Genomic DNA, 25,824 nt, shown 5'->3' on the forward strand with positions numbered 1-25,824 from the left:
GAAGAGAGAAGCGAAGAAGCGAATGAAGAGAGGACGAGACAGAGAGGGAGAGACGAAGAACGTCGAGAAGTCTGATGGGCTACCCGCCCAGAACGTCGATGCACCGTCATTGTCGGTGACCATCGTATGGATGAGATCTCGTAGGCTCGAATCTGCCGGATACTTAAACGCGCCTCATGTCCATCCACCAAAATGCTGCGAGCGAAGAAAAATCATCAATACCGAAAAACTTATCTTGTATACGGAGAGAATCAACTGGGATCCAGTCAACTAAAGAGCTTCTTATATTTTTCATAGATTCAGATTATATTCACGATTGAAAAATTAAAATAAATTTATTTATAGGTGATATTCAAGATTCAGAATTAAAAGACTCATCGCTTTTAAAATAATAACAAAAGAAATTATTAGAGAATAATAGTACAAGAAAATAAATTGTACAATCGTTTTATCTAAATGTTAAGCACAATATTTTGTTTGATTTATTTTTATTTATATATGATTCTAAGTATTTTAATATCAGAGATTTGATCAACTCTCCAGATATAAAATAGAGGAAAAAACAAATTTTTTGTTTCAAAGATATATTTGTACATAATTGACGCACCGAAAACAGCGTTTGACTCTGCATAGCCATTAATATTGTACTTTGTACTTGATTAATTATTGTAATTTTGTATTTAACATAAGGAATCTTTAATTCAATTAATTTTGATTATTGTTATTCATTTATAGAGGAAAGGATTATCATTTTTTTCGATAGTACCAAAAACAAGTGCAACATAATTCCATGATCTTTACCTTCATTAATAAAATATTAGCCAATTATTAAATTTTTCACAAATAAAACAAAATATTTATAAATACAAAAGTAATTGCAATATTTCCGTCGTTGTATATAAAGATACACACCTCTTCGTCGGAGATGGATATAATACACCGTGAGACAAAACTATCTTGGTTCAAATATGCATATAACTTGAGAAAGACAAGATCGATGGTCGATACGAACAGGGCTTAGAATATCAGCCGAGATCATCCGCGTGGGATGGTTCCTAATCTCTCTTTGGGTCTACCGAACAAGGCCGCTACGTATTTGAAGTGGCTTAGTGTCTCTTATCGATCAGAGATCGATCATCCACGAGCGATTACGCGCGAACGCAGAAGCCATGCGCTAAAAAGCCGACATAAGACAGGTTAATGCAATTTTTCGAAAAAAAATTAAATTCACGAAAGATTCACGATATATTGATATTTCAAAACGGATTTCCTGAATAAGCTTTATGCGGCATAAATCCGATGAAGTAGATGACAAGGAGATTACCACTTCGAACGCCAAATTCCACTATTAATCGAGCTAGTAGTGTCACATTTGTTCGATGCATCATCATCATCTATCTTATGAATCGATATGAATCTATCTAGACAAAATATTTTGTTGATGTTTGTATTCTCATGATATCGATTAGCTAATATTCTTGTTAAAATGTCAAAGTATATGTTCCTTAAATCAATTACCAAACTGATTTTTAGTGATACTCAAGAAAGAAAATGAAAACTACAGATAATAATCTTGAAATGTTGTCCAACATGTGCATAAATGCCCGGAAGCCAAATCTGGAAGTCTTTTTCTTCTGAAGTGTCACAGGGAATGTCGCTTCCTATTCGCACAATCCAATTGGTCGATGATTACCGAGAGGCAGAACGCAAAATGCGCGACGTCGCAAGGCATTCTTTAACGTACAGATGCACGTCCAGAGCTTTCTATCTCTGATAATCGTCCGGGCGACACACAGGAAGACATCAATGGGCCCGTTGGCATATGGAGAAACGAACGTTTAAATTGAGTCCAAGGAAGCAAACGCTTCCTTCTAACATACGTGAAAGCAGAAAGCGACGCATTCTCGAGAGACAATCACTTCTTAAACGTTGTGATTGGGAGCTCGAAACAATTCGAAATCGTGCATGTGTTTTCGATAAATAAATATAATGTGGTGCAATATACTAATTGGAAGAAAAGAAAATAAAAACTTTTTCGTACCTTTCGATAAGTGGCATTAATAGCTTCTAAAGCTTTCAGCTTCTCAATTTCATCCGCTGATTCTTTTTCAGATGTAGACGGCTTTTTGGTAGGCGCCGTAGCAGGTTCCACCAGGGTAAATCCCAGATCTACATCCTGCTTCCAAAGAACCTCAATCAGGTCCATATCCTGAAATCAAGAATGCATCCGATTATTGTATAAGATCAGCATTAGCCATATTTATTTACTTAATTTTTTCCCCTTTTTTTCAATGTGAAGCTTCAATATAATATAATTTATTATTTTATTTTAATCCAACGCTTAATTCTTTAGAATAAAATGTACCTATTATAACACATTTTCACCTCTCCATTATCTAGTTACATGAAAGAGAATACATGCGGGTTTCACTTTAAATGCAAATGAATGTGAGTATACGGGTGGAAATTTCTTTCGTTTTTATACTTAATTCTTTGGTACTCATCTTATCCTTATCTCAGAAATAATACTAAAGGAACCTATATTTATAACTGTTGATTTTTATTTGATTATGCCAAAGAAATTATAATTGTTTCTGTTTATATTTGGTTATAATAGGCATTTTGACACAATACTTTTATCAAGCGTATATACATGTATAAAATTTTTTCCAGATGCACATTTGATTAAAAAGAGTAGATAAAAAAGCATATAAAATGTATGCACATACATTATTAATAGATAATATACATAATAAATAATTGCAGACTTTTGCAGGAAGGTCATGATAATCAATTTTAAAATTAATTTTATTCATTAACACGCGTGTCCATTAATTTTACGATGCACTCCTGATTAGCGTTTACGATTACAATTATGCGCGAAGTAATCATAATATCGCTACCATCCTTCTAAAAGTCGCACGATTAATGTTCCGATGCTTCCACAACGAAACGCCCTGCGCACGCGGCGCTTTCGTTTATGTTTATTTTACATAAGTTAATAACATCTGGCCTCGATCGCCGTTCAGGCCCAGTCTTGATCTCCGAGATTCATTTTTGTTGCGTCTCGGATGTCCCTCGCAGGGAGTCCCATCGACGAGTGTGTACAAAAGTGCATGATTAATGATGGTCGAGTATCGATGCATCTCGAAATGGAGGAGATCGAAGAAAGGACCCGGGAGAAGGGACCAATCACATGACGGGGCACAATCCTCGGGGCAGCTGCCCCGTGGGTTTTAATCGAGCCAATTTCGCCGAGTTCGTACTTTGAGCCTCGTTAACCAATCTACGGATTTTCCTCGCCAATCTAAAACCCTCTCCGAACTCGAGGCACTACATGAAATGATTAACATGTTCAGAGGGAAGCCGATCTATGTACCAGTTTGTATAAGTACCGTGGGAAAATCGTTGAGCTTAAAAAATATCGATCATACAACCTTTAGCAATATCTATAGTGAGGATGTCATGTTTCTATGTATTAATTATTTTAGGAAAAATAAACACATTTTGTACAATAAAAAGTAACTTTTCATATAAAAAATACAAGTATTTGTAATATATAATTAGAGACGATATAATAACAATATGAATTAATATTAATTTAATATGCTTCAATTGCTTATTTTTACTTTTTTAAGATACTCTTATTATGTCTCCATAACGGCAATTTTAAATCTAAAACAATTATTAAAAATTTGAATTGCAATTTAATATGAATAAGAATCATATCTTTATTGAAAATGTATTAGTATTACCTTTCGCATTCTTTGCTTATTCATTGTTTCCCCATTTACCGATAAACCGGCGCGGATGCGTAACGTTTGTTCGAACCGCCATGTTTACGGATTAAGTGACTAGCGGGACATACGCGAGTTCTGCGTCTTTGGCAGGCTTTTTCCGAGGTACTTCCGCGTCAATTATTGTTCGCGAACGCATGTTTAGGGCTCAAGCATTTCTATTGTATTCACCACTCGTTACACGGTACTTCATGGGCGTTCTCGCATGGTACCATACCGCGAATATGCCGATACTTGAAACTGTAGCAATAGCTTTCGCTTCGTCAGCGACGTGCATGTGGGCTAAAACGACTCGATTCTTCGTCGAAGCATTGGCGAGACAAGAAATCGCGCTTTATTCATACGACAAGCATATAAGTACGACATGTACATCCCGAGGAAGAAGCCGCGACTTTCATAACGCGACTCTTCTCAAAAACGTTACGCTAAAGGACAAGGCTCTTCGCGTAATATCTGAATAGACAATTGAATCAGGAAGTGATTAGATTCAATTTTTTCACGTTGGACAAGCATAACAACTCGATCGCGGCCTGTTTAATGTTCCAGAATAGTCCCTTCATTATTCAAAATCGTTTTTCCTATTTTCTTTTATTCTTGACGAAGGGATAATGTGTCTCGAGAGACCAAGATACGTATATAGCAAAAAGATTATGATAAAAATGTCATGGTCTTTTGCTATGTACGTATCTTGGTCTCTCGAGACACATTATCCCTTCGTCAAGAATAAAAGAAAATAGGAAAAACGATTTTGAATAATGAAGGGACTATATATGAAGGGAAGTGAGTAGATTTAATTTTTTCACGTTGAACAAGCATAGCAACTCGATCGCAGCCTGTTTAATGTTCCAGAATAGTCCCTTCATTATTCAAAATCGTTTTTCCTATTTTCTTTTATTCTTGAAGAAAGGATAATGTGTCTCGAGAGACCAAGATACGTATATAGCAAAAAGACCACGACATTTCTTAGGGATTATTAAAAAGACAGTACATAAATAATATATATTATTAATATATATTATAAGAATATATATTCTTCACCAGTATAGGAGTCTTTCAATTCATTGTAAAATTATTATGTAGCTTGCACTAAAAATTATGCAAAATTAATTAAAACAATTTCAATTTCGATGAAATATAAATAATAATTTTTAACACCTCTAATGTCTAAATTCCAAGGTATCACCTTAATCATATAGGTCATATCGCCAACAGTTACAATGAAATCAATACTTAGTCAAAACTACAACTGTCAACTAACAGCCAAGATTCTGTCAACCAATATTGGGCTATCACTGGTAAATGACTGGTTAAAATTACTGAGTCCGTACTATCTGCTAGTACTGGGCCCAATCATCCAGTCCTGTACCAGTAATTTGCCAATATTGCGCCAGTACCTGAACTCTGGCAATTAGTAGTGGCCCAGCACTGGGGGGTTAAAATCCTAAATGGATATAGCTTTATATATCTATATTTTATTTTATATAATTGTGGAAAACACATTGAGACAAAATGTACTAAACTTTAATAAATATTTATGTGAATAGTGTCAATCAAACATTTGTTTACAATAAATATTAATTCAATAAAAAATGATTGTTTAATCCAATTAATAGTCCTTCTATTAAAAATCTTTACATTTAGTAAATATTTAGTTGGTACTATTCAAACAAATAATTTATTAAAATTTATATTTTATTTCAATGTATAGAAAAACCGCAAGTGTAATACATAAATCCATATGCGTATATCGATATGTAAGTACACCGAAAGAACGATTTTACCGAAGCATCTAAAAATTTAGTTAGACATAGATCTGAAAACAATTCTGTTGAACTACTAAAATAATTATGTAGGATACTCTATCCGATACTTGAATATTAAAACTTTTTGCAATATTATTCATCATGCTTTCTATATATAAGTATTTGATGGTCCAGTCAAATTACTTTCAGATCTATACTTAGCTAAATTTTGAGATTCTACTCCAGCAAAATCATTCTTTCTATGTATACGTATACACAACAACCGTTATTTATCACTCGCAAACGCCAAGTGAGAAAGTAGTGATTTTCTCGATCACGAAATATCATCTTCCATCCAATCCTCCATTACCACGCCCGCGTTCCTAATTAATCAGCGAGTATGTTTGTGGACGTGCCCCAGTCGGGGAAAGACAAAGGGGCCGCGGCGCCATTAATCTCTCGATATCGTTATCGGCGATCGCGAATTTGCGCGCGGCCGCCGACCGCCGCGGCCGCACCGCGGAGGGATGTAACGGATACGATTCCGTGCGGCGCGGCGCGGCGCGGCGCGCTCTCGCGCGGGCGTAGCTTCGTAAATTACTTCGCTGACCGTGTAATTCGATGCGGCGAGAATTGAGAAAGGGGAGACCGGCGATGGTCAGTGGGAGGCAAAGGGAGAGACACGGCGTGGGTGTGCGTATATGACGTCGGCCATGTTGAAGAGACACAGCGGGATATCCGCCGCGCCCACAGCTGGGCTCCGCGCGGCGCGACGTCAAGAGTTACCTCTCGCTCGGCCCACGTTTTATACAGCGCAGCGCCGTGCTGCGATGCACGATGCACGATGCACACGCTCGCTCAAGTCCGATATATCGACGCCCTCGATTTCTATTCGATTTACATTGGCAGGTTGGGGGACCGAAGTCCCGAAAAAAGACTCGCGCCCGCGACTGTCCGATCAAAATGATCTCCGACGACGGTCAGCTATTGTAGCCAGTCTCATGTTCCTCTGCGCGGGCGAAAAATTTATATTCAATTCATATTCGAAGTGAAAAGAACTATGATGAGCTGATGATATATGAAGGAATAGTTGTCACGTATCTTTCATGATCTCACATGGGTCTAAAGATAATTCGGAAATTTAAATCGCTATGTCAATAATTATGTAATTATATAATTTCTACCCGGAAAAAACAAATTTGCTGAAGTACTTAAATATTTAGCTAAATACAGATTTCAAAATATTTTTGTTGAGCCATCAAAATAATTATGTATAAAAAATTTCAAATATAACAAGCAATGCTGCAATAATATTGACATTTTAGATTGATCATCCTTCATAATTATTTTGATAGTCTAATAAAATTATTTTCAAATTTGTAATTAGTTAAACTTTTAGAAACCTCAGTAAAATCGTTCTTTGCATGTAAAAATAGAATATATCATTCGATAAAAAATAGTTGATAGCTTAAAATTCTGAGGGTACAAACGGGTGCCAGTAAGAGGATTTGATCAGAGAAATCTGGTGAGACCAAGCCGGTACAAAACGATAGTGCAAAGGCAGGAGATGTATCTGAGGATCAGTAATTACACGAGGTGGGCTCGTAATGGTCGACCACCGTTTATCTAGCATCTCTCCGATTGAATCGGATATGTCGCGGATAGGTTTCGCGAAACCGCGATGGCGAAACGGCTTCGATACACCGAGCACCAAACGTATCTCCGTGAGTTATCTCGCAAAAAGCAATTGTTTTTGTGTCTAGCCATAACAGGTACAACGCTCCCGTTATTTCCGCGATTCTCATTGTAAAGATGAATCTTTACTTAGTTATCGTTGCACGTATCGAGTAATTACGGCCGGGCATCGATACGTTCAACTCTCTGTAACTGTAAATATAATTACAGCTCACAAAGTCCAAAAAGATCAAGTTTAACTTTTTGTTTTCAACTTCGAGCGAATAATAAGTAGAGCTTGACAATGTTTTGCGGTGATTGTATTGGGTCGGAACAGTGTAGCGTTACAAACTTCAAAATTCAAGCACCTATAACTTAAAAATGAACAAAATTTAAATTTAAGAAAAGATTGTAACACTCAAAATCTTTACTTTTGAAAAATCTATATCTTTCGAGTTTTTGCGAGTTTAATAATTTTTGCGTATAGAATATTACACTGTTAAATCTATAGTGTTAAATTTAACCTAATATGAGTCGCCACTGCTCCTACTAAATATATCGTTATTTTTTACTAAAATGATAATTAAATTTGACACTATATAATGTTAAATTGATACTGTATAGTGTCAAACATAACCATTGTTTTGGTAAAAAATAACGATATTATTGAGTAGGAATAGTGGCGACTCACATTAAGTTAATTTGACCCTATAAAATTTAACAGTGTATGAGATGAACAAAGTGAAAAATTTTCTTCACACTTTATGGGTCTGTCGTGTATCGAAAAAAAAACTTATATGAAAATTTTCGACTTTCTAATATAAAAACTTAAAGTTTTCCCTACAAAATTATTTTTTAAATATATTTGTAAAATTTGTTTTTGTTAATAAATTATTCTGAATTAAATAAAAAGAGCATTTTAATTTTGATTGCTTTTGGCTTCGTTAAAAATCATCGTATCGTAATTTAAAAAAAAATAGATTCTTAAAACTGAAACTTTACTGTATCGAATGGTATAATTGCCAAATTGTTTTAAAAACATGTAGATATTTATAATATAAATAAAGCAGCACTATGAACGTTCATTCTGATCCAATATTACCTCAAAAATCATCGCAATTAAAGCAAAAATTGTCAAAATAAAGATAATTACACATATTCGGAAATATAATCTAATGTAATATTGAGCTAATTGTCGTACCATGCAATAATTAAGAGCGATCGTAAAAAATATGACCGCCGAATTGGCGTAATAGAGAGACACAATAATCTATATCTTCGTAGACGACTCTTGACAGTGTTTTCTTCGTCAAGCAAAATCATTATCGCCGAAACATGACAATGCAGCTTTCTAGTTTTCGTGCGAGTCGATGCACTTGTCCTAATTCACAGTTTCTCTCCTAAACCATTCAAGTGATTCGTATTGGCATTGTTTTTTTTTTATTTATTTTTCAATTATCTATTTTTCAATTTAGAATTCACCCTATATTTTTGCTATTTTACCATTAAGGAACGCCTCCTATTTTTTGCTCATTTTTCTATTCAAACTGTTCTTTATTTAAATGCTTCTTGTATCGGTACAATATTATACGGTTATTAGAAAAGAGTATATATGGATTAATTATAATTATTTAAAAGCTGTGTAACTTTTTCAACTAAAAAATCTCGATTGATTATTTAATAAAAAAGATGACCGAGAATGATAATACTATTAACTCTTCTCCGTATATATATATATATATATATATATATAACATTACGAACGTTTCGTAGACGGCGCATCATAGAAAGCCATATCGTCCTTTCAGCAACATATAAAAGACCTTTACAAATTTGTTGCTAATCTCATTATCGCTTAACGTCACTGACTTTCTTCTAATCTGGCATTTATATATTAAACCTTTGGGAATATCATGCTGTTCAACAGTGAATCCGTCTGAATATACCTGACTATGGACGATAGATAGACCTAATGATGATTCTACCGTTAGCTTGACCAGGTATTATCCTCAATTTTCACACCCTTCTCAATGAATTGACAAACTGGTACGTTGCAATTTTTGTTATAGACAAATATTTCTATATATTTGTTTTTCAGATGTACAAATATATACTTATTTATGTATACATATACAACATAAACTTTATATTGTCTATAGCATTGCTTTATTAAAACTAAAAATATTTTTTTCCTAAATAAAATTTCAATATTACTTAATTTCAAAATTAAGAAATATAGAACAAAAGACCATTTTCTCTTTGTATTGTTTCACACACATACGTATATATTTATTTTTATACAAAAAGTTCTAGTTCCATAGTTACTTTTGCAGAAACTATACATCTGATACAATTTTAAGAAAAATATCATTTAATGATAATAATTTCATCTAGACTGTCAAATGAATACATCAAACTCGTTTAGGAAAAAGGCTTATAAACGATCGCAACTAAATCTTAGTGCCTAATAACACTGTGTGACCGATTTCAACTTTTAAAATTTTCCAAAGGGCGGATGGATTTGGTTGTGTCAGGGAATGTTGGTTTGTGTCGAAAAACAAAAAATCGATTCGTTTTGTTACGTGTGCGGTACATTTGATTGAGAGCATAAAAAGATTATGACTGAAATTATTGAGGAAGCAGACAAATTTTATTTTGGTGTCAGCGTGTATAGAAATGTGCCGTGGGCATCAAAATTTACTTGCAGAACATGCTTGGTCGCTCTAAAAGCATGGTGGGATAGAAAACGCACTTCTTTAGAAACATACTGTCTGGATCAAAACGAACTCATTGCATGGGATTGCGTGAAGGCCGTGATTTCAAATTTTCTCAGGAAACATCGAGTTGAAAACCGTATATTAGTAGATAATATAATGACCGCTTTTGAGAATATCGGCGTTAATATGTCATTGAAAATCCATTTCTTACATCATCACCTTGAATTCTTTGAAAAGCAGTTTGCTGCAGAGTCAGACGAACAAGGTGAAAAATTTTATCAACAAATCATGCAGATGGAATGTCGATACAAAGGAAAATCTCTACTTTCTATGATTTCTGATTTCTGTTGGTCAATTGCTGAATACATTTAAAAGACATTGATGTAATCTGTAACATTTGTGCGTACGTGCGTGTGTGTGCGCGCGCGCGCGTGTATATTTGTGATCACATTTGACCTCAAAATCTAAAGAATAGCGCTACTGATACTCCTCATTCAAAATTAATAACTTCAAATTTATACCCCATTCTTATACGATCTAACTTAACTAAATCCTTTGGGGAAATGATAGTGGGCCATGTCCCCGACACAACCAAACCCACGCGCCCTTCGAAAAATTTTTGTGGTCACACAGTGTAATATTTCTACATACAATTCTACATACAATATCCATATTATAAATTTAAACCGGCTCACGTAAAAACACACTAGGCGGTCTCACGCTAGTTACATAGATACATTACCATGTGTCTTTTCATGTGATCAAATTCAACTCAAATAACTTACAATCTCAGAATTTACATAGAATACCTATTTTCTTTCTGAAGAAAAACCGAAAAAATTTCCGCCATAAAGGTCTTTGAAAACTATCTTTTATGCTTTCTCTCTTTTTGTGTAAATAAATGATTTCTTGAAAATCACAGCAAACGATAAATCATGTATTATGTCCATAAACTATATTAATCTTATATTTACAAATGACATGAAGGTAAAAACTGACCGCTAAAGGTGATCCTGTTTTAACCCGGCAATAATCGTACCTGAGGTATCTTTACATCCCAGTATAAATTGTAAATAAATAGCAAAAAGTATGAGAATTGTTGTAAAATATTTTATATGAACATTGTTTAATATATTTTTCATTTTTAATAACTATTCTTTAAGAACCTTTAAATATGTAGTTACGCATCGAAAATCCACAATAAAAAGTTATATTAATTAAAATTTTTATTTTTTAGAAATACTGTCAAAACAATTTAACGTTTTTCCGCTTAATATTTGTTTAGTTTCTACTTATTTTTCAGAAAACTGTGATTAAATATAAAATGTTCTCAAATACCAATAAATTGGAAAACAATCAATAGCATACAATATGTTGTTAATAATAGTGATTTGGGTGTAAAAATACTCTGGATGATAGGGTTAATGGATATCTATATATGAACATATCTATTGAATGCTACACTCTGAAAAATATCGGTGTGGATTTAACATCTCTGGAGTGGATTTAACATCCATATGGTATGTATATAATGTGTTGGTGTTAATATTAATACCAACATAGTATGACTTTCAAACCTCTGATATTTATATCAACACCACCATGACGTAGATTTAAAATCCATTGTGTTAAATCCACATCATACTAGCGATAATATTAACATCAGTACAGTGAGAATTACATAGACACCACTATTTTTTAGAGTGTAAAATTCATTGTCTAAAATAATTTGCATAAATATTTTTACTTTTGCTATTTCTTCATCTAATAAGCAAAATTATTATAAAACAAACTAAATTTTACTTTATATATTAAAATATTAGCAAAAATAAAAGATATTTAATTCAAATGAAAAAGTTTTCAGCAAGGTATAACCTTTTTTTCACAAAATTTTGTATCATATTTATATGTACTGAATACAAAAAATATCTTTTTCATATACTTTGTTGAAATAATTTGACTTAAGATTTTCATTGTTCACATTAACAATTATTTTATGCTAAATTCTTTTATTCCTTTTCCAATAAAAAATGTGTAGCACAATATTTAGCATTGCTATTTTAATTTTGAACAGGCAACTTTTCTGCATTAATTAGAATAAAAGTCTCATTGGATAAAATGATCGAGCTTCGTCTTGAATTACGAAGTTTTCCATTTGGCGATGCGTCGTATCGAGAGAGTAGGCGTAAAGGAATAAAGCATTAATTTCCTGGTTTTAATTAGTGCGTTGTGCATGCAGCCGCACAGTAATGGCGGCCGAGCCTTCGGTCAAGGCGGGGATAAAGGGAGAGGCGAGGCTAAAGGGGAATTTGATTAATGATCCTACGGGATCTGGGACGGGAGGAGAGGGAGGAAGCGTATCCTAGGGGACGCCTGTCTTGCCGCGAAGCAACGATCGGTCTACCAAAACGTAACTCGAATATACAGACAATATTTTCGGACATATGAAGCATAATTGATGCACAATATATTGCTTTTTTACTTTTCAATTTTTTAACGAAAATTACGGTTTCTATTTATTATTATTGGAGATTAAGAGAAAAAACAACACGATAAGAATAATAGTAGATAATAAGAATAGTCTCCGTAAATATCCAATTGGAAGTAAATTCAAAACATGTAAGTATATTCGTAATGTTATGTTCGAGCTAATGTAACGTAATGAGCAACCAAAAAAGCTTGAAAAGAACGGAGATTTAATTACGGCTAAAGTTTTCTGGAGCAAGGGTGAAACTTAACATCAGTCATTAGGGAACCCTCGAGACTTTGCGAAAGGGGTAAACTTTAGGGTTACGCGGGAGAAGTCACATAATCCGCTTTCTCCAGCGATCAATGCTACGTCTCACATCGCAATGGCGACAGTTATTTTTAGAGACATATAGGCAAATATTTACTTAATCGAATAAGTCAAAAGTACATTTAAATCGCGAGTCTACATAATTCACTAATATGAAGAAAATAATTTCATATTTTATCACCTCTTTCTGTTACTGATAAGAAAGAATTAAAATACATTCTAGAATGAAACGAGCACAATTAGAAAAAAATAAAATAAAATTTATACGTAAATTTATTCGTAACCAATCAGTGAACTATAATCGTTTGAAAAAGTCTAAAATTTTTTCATTTGTCATAGTAATGTCATAGTAATATCCTTTTACATTTTGTGTAATAATTATTCACGCATATAGAGAGAATATTCTCTACCATTAAATCGCAAAAAAATTACTAATTGCACGGATTGATTAAGATTCCAATGACAAAACCGGTTATACAACTGGCCATACAACAAATAAGAATTATAACTTTACTAAACCATTTCCTATCTATAATTTTGATATCTAAATAATCTACAATTATAAATAAAAAAAAAATAATAAATTATGAGGTCGTTATCAGTTTTAAAGAAATCATCGCAATTTGTCACAGAAATTTCATTCAATTTTTCTGGTTTAAATATCACCAGTGCATGTCCGGTCAAACTCATTATCGCAGTACCTTAAGCGAACTAACGAATAAGAAATTACGGCCCAGTGCACAGCGACCATGACGCTCGCGTGAGTACTGAAATGCGATCATTTGCATCATAATCAAGACCATCGGAGCCATATTATTTTCTTCTTTCGCGCAAAATGGAAAAAAGGAAACGAACACTCGCGGACGTAAGATTGTAAAAGCGGTAAGGCGGGCAAGGCGGGTAAGACGAGGGCGGCAGGGAGGCAGCATGAAAAATAGTTCCGGCGCTATCGGTGCAGCCAAAGCACCCCCCTATCTCGTGTCCCATCGACGTATCATCAATGTAATTCGTATAATGTATCCACGCAACTCCGACCGACAGGGGAGTCCGACAGGATTGCGGAGGAAGAAAAGAGGGGGGGGATAGGGAATTGCGGAGGGAGAGACGCGTATTTATGTTGTGGGATATATCGCAGAGGTACCAAGCCGGCAAGAGGGGAAGGGGGAGGAGATGGAAAAGGGTGGGGAGCGGTGCGTGTACAAAGGGAACGCCGACGGTGCCCTCACGATCGTTCACCCCGACAGGGGCGTATATTCTCCCTCCTCAACCCCGGAGCCGCGATCCCCGCGATACGACGCCAAACCCACGTATTTTACATTTGCCACTTTTTACGCGTACTCCAAAAACAGACTTGCAGCACTCGTGTCGCAACTTAAATACACGTGTCGGCCACGATTTTTGGCGAGATATAAAAGTAAAAAGAAATTTGAAAAATTCAAAGCTATGTATAGAAGCTAAGTATAAAAGAGAATAAAATGGAAATGAGATTCTTTAGAAACTAATCTCATTATTTTTATTTAGTGAAGAATGTGGCTCTTTGAAAAAAAAAAACATTTTACAAATAAAGAATTTATCTTCGAAGTTTTACCTCGATATCTAAGTTTATCAGTATTTTGTGAACATGAATTTTACAATGTTTTGTAGTTGTTATCTTATACAATGGTTGCATATAATATGTAAAAATATTAGATTTCTATTTATCGATATTTAATTGATACGTTTTATATAATAAAGTTTGAAAGATATTTTTTTTAACAAATAAAAAAACGTACATGTAACAATCTGCATGATAAAGTCACAACACTAATAAACATGACTTCTTGTGTTTAGGAAGCTAGATTAGAAAAGCGTTGTTTGTAAAAACTGTATCAAAATAAATAATCCTTTTGGAATTAATAAGGATACTTGTTAAATATACGTAAGTTCTTTATGCGTATCATGTACACAATAACGATATATTACCCATTACAAAATGTTGCACAATGTTCCTTATCATGCTGTCGGACGAGAATACTATTTTCACGCACTGTTAGATAATAATTCGCTGCGTATTATATCACCTTACACTATTCTAGCTCATCAATTTATAATCCATTCAAGTGAAATTGAAAAAATTCCATGAACGTTTTCAGAAGATAATTAACAAGAAAATAGCGATACGAAGTGTAACTGCCTGTCAATTTAATGAGTTTCTTCAGTCTATGACGACAATGTAGCGGACTGTTTACAAGTATGTTAATTAGCTATTAACATATGAATTGCTCAAGTACCTCTAAAAGTAATCAAATGTTTTTTTTTTACTATTATTTCTTCGATTTATCATTAACAAATCAAGCAAATTCTATTTTTACATACATGTATAATCAACAAAAAAGTCAATTCTTGCAAAGAAATTGTGTTGAATCGTTTTATTATAAAAATCGATAATCATACAGTAGTAATTTAAAAAATTATCACGTAAGTAGATATAAAATTTTATTAATTTTCTATAATATTATCTGTCTGTAAATGATTCTCATCCACGTGGCACCAGACAGTGCAGTGACGTAAAATATTAATCTGCTATTATTATTATTATTGGCAAGCACGTTTCTTTTCCTTCCGCCTAAAAGTTTATGTTTAAAAGAGGAATAGAACTAGAGGACAATCTAAGACGAAGACTGCTTAGTTGAAGCAGAGTAGTTTGAAGAAAATCATTTATCATACATGTATTCTTTCGCACGATCCAGACGAGATCTTCCGTTTTACTAGAAAAATTCTTATCTTCATCCTCGAGCTTTTCCTGTGCGCGTGCCTTATCTGCCATAACGCGGCATAAGCCGAAGAAAGCGCGGAACCAATCTCGGTCATCGTCGCAAGAACATGAACCGAACCATTTTCTTTTTATATGTCCGCCTCTTTCGTTCCACTGCAGCCATTAAATCAACATGTTCCTTTATTTATTTTCGAATCCCTTCGCACGTTGTACATAAATTAATTTTCCAACTGATAATTAATATTATCGTTATGTAAATCAACTCATTTATTCATAAATCTATAGGTATAGTCACTATAGGAAATCACGCTAAGAAATTTTACAGTGAAAACTTGAAGACAGATATGGAGTTGCGTGTTTCTCTTTTCATTCACGTCGATGTTCCTGGCTATTTCTAAAGTTAAGACGATGGACGACGCCTAGCAACAAAGTATACGCTTTGCTTTCTAGAGAGAAGTTTAATAGCACGCATAACAAACATAAATAAAATCGCTTAATTACATCGGATGAACGCAGGTCGCGAGCAAGAAACCACGTATCAAACTACTTTGCAGTAGGATTACGGTGCAATTTTGGCGAATATATTTACGGTTTGGCAAAGTAAAAAAAGAAATTATACGCCTTCGAGCGTGTCTCATAAATGGCAATCAATTAAACGCGTTACTAACACGTCTTCCTCATTCCGATTACCTTCTGATAATCTAATGAAGACTTGACGAGTTTGATCTAGATAAAGTGCACTTTAAACAGGGCTATATATTCCAAATTTATTTGTGGTTTCACAATAATGATTGCTACACTTCGGTGTGTAAAAAATACGCAAATTTTTTCGCGAAAGACAGATTCGACGGTATAAAGACCGAAGAAAAATGGCGTCTGCGACTAAGCCGATGGTGGTGATGGGCCCTGAATTTTTTCGAGATACCGCGCGATTGGTTCGAACCTTATAATTACGCTCGGAAGAAAACCGGTCTTGTGCTTGGCGATTTCACGATGAACGCCTTCGCTCAGGTACAACCGCCATTAATGCAAATAAGATCCTAAAAGACACGATCGGAACTAATCACTGGATTTAACCTTGAGAATTTTTTTCTGCAAGCAGCAATTGTTAAGGTTTACTCACTACTTACGTTTCTCGTAATTATAGAACGTTCTACGAATTTAATTTTTATAAATATTAACAACCTCAAAAAAAAAAGAAAATACATGACTCTCAACCTTATGCTTCAAATTTCCTCTTTTATCAAACGATTATTACAGTTGTACACAATATCTGTGATTTCTTCGGTTACAGAATTTTCCAGAAAATATTCGCAAAGTTATAAAGTCGGCAGAGCAGATGGCAAGGCCTTTCGACCAACCGCACACCACGTTTTCTGTGAGAATCGTTCATACATAGAATTGCAGTCCATGCGATGTGCGTTCATATGGAGAAAATGCAATTCACGATGTAATCTCCAGGGAACGGGCATCGATCACACGGCGATCTTCCCCGACGTCAAAATATTTTCAAAGACAGTCCGCACGACGGGAGCCTAGAAATCGTTCAATTCAACGGAATCGCCTCAAAATCTATCTCTCTGGGAATGATACGCGGGAAAAATTAAAGAAAGCCTTTCTCGAGGGAGATATTCTTGGCTATACGCAGTTCCATGTGGATTTATAGATAAAATAGACAAACCTTGGCTACCGACATTTTCACGCTGCCGCACTAAAATTTTTAACGCATCATGTATTTCTTTTAAAATGTTAAATACTTCTAATCAAAGATAGGTGCAACAATCGATGCCAAAATTTGATCAACGGGATAAATTCAAAATAAAATAAACTATAGAAATCAAAGCCTTAAACGCTCTAGCTGGATCTTAATGCTTGTATGATTCTTATGTAAATTTAAATACTACGTGTGTAGTCCCCAGAAACGCACGCCGAAATGATTTTTCGGTCTTGAAACGCTAACTCTATTAAACTACCGCAGTAATATCACGAATTAAATTGACTAGCAATTTAACTAATTTTTTATGCTTATTCGCATCTTCGAAACGATCTTAATAATGTTGAATGACGTATTAAAATCTGTAAATAATTAATTCTTGTAAATAATTAATTGCGAAAAATATTACCTCGACCGGGAGTCCGAAAAAAAAATCATTTCGGCGCGCGTTTCTGGGGACTACACACGCACTGTTAGAAATGTTCTTAAATTTCTTTAACTTTTAAGTTACATAATTGAATTTCATTTGAATTTAATTTAATGACATTACATTAAATTTAATGTATTTGTAACTAAAAAGTATATTTATGTACATGTACATAAAATTTAATGTATTTTTCATGAAAATTTATGAAATTTAATGTACTTTTCATAAAATTTTATTAAAAGTATATTAAATTTCATAAATTTAATGTACACGTTCATTACATTTAAGTAACTACTGTAACTTAATTTTCAGTTAAATCATTAATTACTTTTAATTTCATTCATAACCACGAACTTCATTTACATGTAAAAGAAGCTCGTGATTACATTTCTAACAGTGCGTAGCATATTTACATAAGAATCATACAAGCATTAAGATCCAGCTAGACCGTTTAAGGCTTTGATTTCTATAGTTTGTGTTATCACATAAAAAGTCCTATAATATATTATATTGTCAAAATAAAATATTTTCAAAATAAGTTATAAATAAATAAAATAGCGTTACACATATTTTTAAAACGTTAATATGGCTCTCTATATGTGCAATGCAATGTACATAGAAACAAGGTCATCAATAAACGAACTCAAAATGTTATAAAATGTAAAAAAATTATTAATATGACAATATTTATCAATAATTAAAAACGTATTTATTCAAAGTATCCTTACAATTATTATTAGTAATTTTTGTCATATCATTTTTTTAAATCCATTCTGCAGTTTGGGTTTGCCCATTGTTGGTCTTATCTCAAAATATTTTAAGACTGCACACATAATTATGCAATTATATGTAATTATTGCGTACCGGTTTAATTGCTCAGGAACGTATGAATTCAAAAACATCACATAAGACAAATAGTGCAAAGATATAAAATACATCGGATTTTGGAAATAATCGAATTATATAATTATATAAATGTATGAACTGTATACAATTTAAATTAGGATCTTTTAGATCCTAATTTAAATTGTATCAAAACTAACAATAAGATTCATAACATCAAATGACTTCAAAAAGAATCAAATTCCTTTCGCCGAGGGCGTTTCATTCTCTTCACGGTACGGGCTTCGAGTTTATCGAGACGCACCTGCAGCTAAGAAATGGAAGATAGCTGCCTTTTTTTAATCCTCAGGTGAAGGTACATAGAAAAGGCACAGAGCCCAGAGAAGGGCTGAAGAAGACGGCGCTTGACAAATGAAGAGGACGGCGTTCCCTTTGAATTCGATGGCTGTAAAAGGAGCCTCCGACGCCAAATCGACTGCGCATCGCGGCGGCAACTTACACTTTGTTTAGTGCGGAACTCGTAGTGTCGATTATGAAAAAAAATGTTAACGAGCCGGATGTGGTCGACGGGCGGCAGGAAGGTTAAGGCAAGCCGAATCCGACCGAGAGCTCGATAGGTCGACAGGTCGAGAGGAATCGAATGAACGGATGGACGGCCCGTTCAACGGAAAGAGACACCGCTGCGTCAGCCTGATAAAATCTTGAATATCGCGACACGTATCATTACGCAGCGCACGAACGCGGCTTTTACATAGCGCTGTCTCCGTGGCAGTCACGATAATTACCAGTGACAATCATTGCCAGTGTCTCCGTCGTTAATGAGTCGATAAAGATACCGCTGTCTTGCGCACGTCGTTTGCACTTTTACGCACAAAAGGACCCGTCGTCCTTACGCAATGAAACTTCGCGATCACAAAAGATAAGACTTATGTTCGGTCTGAAAGTACGATTGCAATACAAGTGATCATTGAAGCGTTAGGGATCAGGAACGATAATAGGACTATTCAAGTCAAATTTGGAATTGATTCCCCTATAGGAAAATAATTAATTTTAAGTTTCTTGTATTCGACATTAAATGTTTTAAATTCTAAGATGAAGTACAAATTGATCAAAGAAAGATTTTTGATGGAATAGCGAGGGAAGATTTATATTCGTCTCCTGACGAGATTAACATGGGAGATAAATATGATGATTCGATTGCATCCTGCTACTACGCCCCTGCCTTTCTCCGCATGATACTTTCACATAGACCTCCACATAGTGTCATTAGTCACCACAATAACATTTCTCCGAGACTCGAAAGGGACGCAAAACTATTATACCACTTGTTCCGCACAGAAAACGCCGGCGGAGGTGTTTATAGTAATCTTACCATAAACGATGAGCCGCCCAAGGTGTCCCGTTGTCACAACCATTTTTTATGTTCTTTGACTGAAATCTTCAAAACGAATAATAATCGGTTTGCCTTAATCCTTTGTAATCCATGTAGGATTCGTTGTAATCTATTCTGCATTCCAATTTTTAAAAAATATTCTTTTTTTTCTACAGCGATTAGTAGATTTAAAAACGGTTTATCGCAAACAATTATTTTTCAAATTAAAATAGATTGTAATTTATGAGTTTTGAAGATAAAATAACACGGCGAAGGAAAAATATCATAGTACAGAATTAATGAAAATTATTACAGGATGTTCCAAAAATCGTGATTAGGAAAAGGAGGTGACTCTTCATGTAGGTATAAATAAGTAAAAATATATAGAATTTTTTGGTATAAAGCTCTGTTTTTTAAAGATCGAGTTAAAATATTTGTTAAGTACATGTGCACTTGACTAGTCACAATCTACTTGGTTCATTCAATTTAATTATTTACCGTTATTTCTAAATCAGTCTTACTTTGTTTAAAATATTGCAAGCTTCAACCGTATATTCATATTATTAATTAAAAAATTACTGAAAATGCTTAAACAACAAATTTTATTCTATATTTTCATCTTACTTTTACTCACGAGATCACCTTCCCAGTTGTATCACGATTTCCAAGACACACTTATAGTAGCTATAGTAGATTAAAATCTCCTCAGTAATGCCAAAAAAACAATTAAAGAAAAGAACAAAATAAAAATCATAAATGAAAATCCCCAATATACAGTCTGGTGAGAAATAGATTTTAATCTTCATTTTAAATAATAGATGTTTATATAACATTTTCTAACATTTTATTATACGTGGGTACAGTGACCGGCAAAAATAAAAAGCCATCTCCACAGTTATCCTGTTTCGTTTCATAAAATAAAAATATTAAAACAATGCTGCTTTTATTGATGAAATAGAAAGCATTTATAATTTATTTCGAGGTTTTATCTAAAAAGTCACATAAATTATTCTTTATATTTCAAGTACATCTATATTTCTTAAATATTGCTATATTTCTTAAATTGACAAAATAAAAAAGCCACTAACGTCTATCTCGTATAATATGTACAGTATTTTGTGATTATATTGTTTGTTTTAAAGTTTGTCATATGTATATATATATATATATTCGCATTATATTTCGCTCAGTTCACGTCATTGGATTCATTTGTTTCCGACATCAGCTTGTTTTGGTTATTGTCCGAAGCTCGTGAATTTATTACATTAAAAATAGGAGGAAAAAATAAATTTCGTGATACAGGTCCGAAACCTAATTGTGCGGTATTAAAAAAGGTCTTTCTCAACGGAACATTGCTAAAAATTACGGAATAAGTAGAGGAGCAGTAGAACAAATCAGTAAGAAGTTCCAGTCAACTGAATCGGCAGATAGAAGCGGAAGAGGCCGAACGAGCAACGTCCAAACGGGAGGATACGAAAATAATCCAAGAAAAATTAAGAAGAATTCAAAGATTACTGTCAGAGAAATTCAAAAAAACATGAATCTTTATGTTTCTGACCGCACGATACGTCGCAGACTTCGTGAAGCAAATTTACACAGCCGGTTCGCACGTTTGGAAATAATCGAATTATATAATTATATAAATATATGAACTACATTTGTATATATGTATACAATTTTTTAGATCCTAATTTAAATTATATCTGACAAAACTAACAATAAGATTCATGACATCGGATGACTTCGAAAAGAATCAAACGATCTTTCATCAGCGTTATCAATAAGAAAAACGTTTGCAATTTGCTCGAAGGTACGTAAATATATCATTAAACTTCTGGAAAAAGGTTCTGTGGACAGATGAAAGTAAATTTGAATTATTTGGGCAAAAGAAGCGGATTAGAATCTGGAGAAAACATGGAGAAGAGCTTCAAGATTGACATATTCAGAAAACTGTAAAACATGGTGGAGGAAATATTATGGTCTGGGGGCGTTTCTCATGGGCAGGAGTAGGAAATCTCGTCAAAATTGATGGGATTATGACAGCAGATGTTTATATTGACGTAATTAATGAAAATTTGGAAGTCTTTGCTGAAGATCGGATTATAAAACAATTTTATTTTTCAACAAGATGATCCGAAACACAGCAAAGAAAAATCAAGCTCTTTTTCGTTCCTGTTGCATCAAACAACTTAAATGGCCTCTGCAGTCTTTAGATTTAAACCTTATTGAAAATCTGTGGGCAATTCTGGATAATAGGGTTGACAAATGCGGAATAACTAACAAGAACTCCTATTTTGAAGCATTACAAATGACATGGCAGAATCTGGATTTACAACATTTGAAAAATTTAATTGAAAGTATACCAAGGAGACTTCAAAAAGTTATTGAGGCTAAAAGAAGTTATATTAATTATTAATTAAAATTATATTGCTGTTTTCTAAAATTAAAACACTATATTACGTTAACTGGCTTTTTTATTTTGTCACACTTAAATATGTAATCTTTTAGAAATCAACATAGCATTATACATTAAATAAAAAATTAATTCTTTTTTTAATTAAAAATGTTTAATTAATGAATACATTTTCAATTTTAGTACAAAAAATCTATAATATAAATATTTTTTTTTATACTTTACGAAGCAAACTAATTTTATAAATAATAAGGTGGCTTTTTATTTTTGTCGGTCACTATATATTATATAATTAGCAATAATAGTTTTTGCAATAATAACACCAATTGCAACAATAGCAATAATTTTTGTAATAATAACATCGATATATTATGGAAAACAATCGGCATTAACCATGCGTATATAAATGAAATTATCATAGAGCGACGCCAACGATCACGTGCGCGAAAGTATCGTAGTTTCAACGTCCACGTGGCGAACGAGATTTGACACATTGACAAGAACGTGATACGAGACCACCTCCGCTACAACCGTGATGCGTATCTGATTTGTTATCTCGAGCTACCACAATTTGTCAAGGCGAATCGGATTGATCTAAAAGGATACTGATCGACAGACAGGACAGAAGACATTCTTAATTCTTCGGCGAACGAAACCTTTATCGAACAAACATATTTTGTTATTTAACGATAATCGATCGCGAGATCAATGATCACGTGCTAGATCGCACGAGTTGCTAACAGTCACCACATTGTAAGAAAATAAAAAAGTATAAATGCAGAAATCTGCAGCAAGAGATTCTATGGCGCCATCTGAAATCATTCGGACGAAGGGTGAATGTGGTAAAAGCTTCAACGCGATACCGACTATTCATAAATCAGAAAGTATATTTTTGAAAGATAACATCACCAGAAAGTTCCTAAAGAAAAGGAAAAAGGTTCATTCTTTTATGTGATTTATATGAATATTTTTTTATGTTATTATAGATGTTTTTCTTTTTTCTAATGGCACTATCTTCCAAAAACATACTATTTAATTGTTATAAATATATGTATATATTACATATTGATATCACGAATATAAATAATAAATATTATGTATGTAATATTTTTATAATATAAATATGATAAAAATTTATGATGCTAAAAACAGCCGTATTATTTATTCATATATTGCATCTTTTTTGATATCATTTTTAACATAGAATAAGACTCAATTGTACATGTATAGTAGACGTAAATGATAAGCTTAATACGTTATAATATTGAATACGATGAACTTTATGCTGCAAAGTCATTGTTTATGACATACGTTCGCAAGTGACATAAAAACGTAATAGATATGAATTAGCACGTAATCATTTGTATTTTTTAAATATTAAATAACTATTGCAAGAAATGCTTAATATGTTATAACATCCAATATATGTATATGTATATACATACTGTACTATAATATCTATATAACATATATGAACATATCAATCGCTGTTAATCGTTTGAATTTGTTTATTGCGAAAATAACAACATTTTTAGTCCAAATCTTTATATTTTTCTTATAATTTTTTCCATCAATATGTTCAAAATCGATTACAAATTCATTTTATATTATAATTTTTCTTTTCGATTCTACAATTATGACTTTTACGTTTAAGCTAAACTCAAACTGATATTTGGAGTTTTATATCTAGAATAATATAATTTGAAGTATTATTTACAGTGGAAAAACATAAATCAGAGAATGAATGCAGTGATTTGTTCTTAAGATAAATATGCATATTGTTTATGCATCCACGTAAATTACTTAGTGACTCATCTATAGTTAGTTTCCGTATACAAGGTGTTTCCTGTAACTTGATCATTTAAAATATCTCCGTTGTTTTGATGATACCATCGGAAAATACCATAGAAAAAATTTGTTTGATTCGAAAGGCTACATATTATAATGAGGACAAAATGTTTTTCAAGGTCATATTTTTTGAGACTTTAAGGTCACCTCTATTTTTTCAAATGGAATTATATGTATAATTTTTTTTACACAATATAATTCCTCTAATTATCCTGCATATAAAAGTCCATTAATAGTTTACGAGATATTTTATACTTTATTCTGGAACATATTGACATAAAATGTTAAATAACTCGTAAACTATGGATTTTTTGATATCTCAACCTTCATACTTTTATATGCAGAATAATTAGAGGAATCATAATATATAAAAGAAATCATACAATTTAAAAAAGTGGAAATGACTTTGAAGTCTCAAAAAATATGACCTTTTGAAAAGAATTTTTTGTTCATCATAATATGTGCCGCTTTGAATCGAACAACTTTCCCCTGTGGTATTTTCTTGTATCGTCAAAAACGGAGACATTTTAAATGATCAAGTTACAGAAAGCACCCTGTATATATCTTGAATATCTTAAAACCTCGTGTTATATAAACACTAAGTCTAACAGAAAGAAGACAACAGAAAGAACAAAATTTTAAAACGATAATCGATTCGTACGCACGGATAATAAATTTAATAATTTTACCGTATGAATTCGATCAAGTTGTATTATTATCACATAATCGTTATGTATTTACCTGTGACTCATGTACAGAATACAATGGTTACGATACAGTGTAATTATATAAGTGTACAATGCTATAAGTGGATATGTGCGCACTTGCAGTAAAAGTCACTTGACATGCTTAAAATATCGTATCTAGCATAAACATTTTAGTAAACATTTATTTTTCAAGTTACATAGAATAAAAACTTGCATGTGATATATAAGCGAGCTGTTACTACTAGGTGTCAAGCAAAAGAAAAAACCCATTTCGAAGGATACAACATCCGCTTTCATGTCAGATAAATTCACGTCTGAGACAAAACTTCACATAAAATATATATATATATATATATATAATGTACGTTCTGTGCAAATTAAGTATTGTCTCATAACTCACACCGATAAAGTTTATTTAACATGTTCAGAAACTGTGACTATTGATTATTCTTGATTATTTACACGATTTATCCAACACAGATGTGAACGATCTATGTCAATTATTTTTAACTATCGTTAGTTAAGTAATAGGTATATTGTACAGATTGTACTGTATTCGTATACATATCAGTGCGTTGGCTTGCTTCATACTGTGAGTGTGAATTGTTATCTGCTGGGTATTATCAAGAATCATTATAAATCGCACCGAGACTTTATCCTTCATCGAAAGTGTCATGGCTTTGGCGCCAAGCGAGATCATATGTGTAAGTTTCAATGTTAATAGAATTCTAATATGTCAACTATTGACATATTAGAGTATGTTTATCAATCGTTCTTTATTCCTGTATCAATATCAATGCTATTAATGATTTACGTCGTTGTTGCTCTTTTAATTTAAATATTTTATAATATCTTGTCAGTTCTAACAAACATAAAGAAAAAATAATTTAAAAATTTATAAAATGTATATATTATATATATAGTAAATAAAAATTATATTATTAAAAATTCAAAAATAACAGTATATAATTAAATATTTCTATTTAAAGCAATATAGTTTACTTTTCCTATATATATA

General features: G+C 33.0%; 1 protein-coding gene across 3 annotated transcripts in view; it reads right to left on the bottom strand.

The window, feature by feature from the left end:
* The window catches only part of cnc (NFE2 like bZIP transcription factor cap-n-collar), a 123,246-nt gene that overhangs the window by 76,633 nt on the left and 20,789 nt on the right, over window positions 1-25,824 (bottom strand). For all 3 annotated transcript variants that reach the window (XM_018516271.1, XM_018516272.1, XM_018516273.1), the window contains exon 2: window positions 2,042-2,209. In XM_018516271.1, coding sequence (XP_018371773.1) covers window positions 2,042-2,209 — 168 coding nt within the window. The remainder of the gene's footprint in view (window positions 1-2,041; window positions 2,210-25,824) is intronic.

Source organism: Trachymyrmex cornetzi, unplaced genomic scaffold, assembly GCF_001594075.2.
Source record: "Trachymyrmex cornetzi isolate Tcor2-1 unplaced genomic scaffold, Tcor1.1 scaffold62, whole genome shotgun sequence".
Taxonomy (NCBI): domain Eukaryota; kingdom Metazoa; phylum Arthropoda; class Insecta; order Hymenoptera; family Formicidae; genus Trachymyrmex; species Trachymyrmex cornetzi.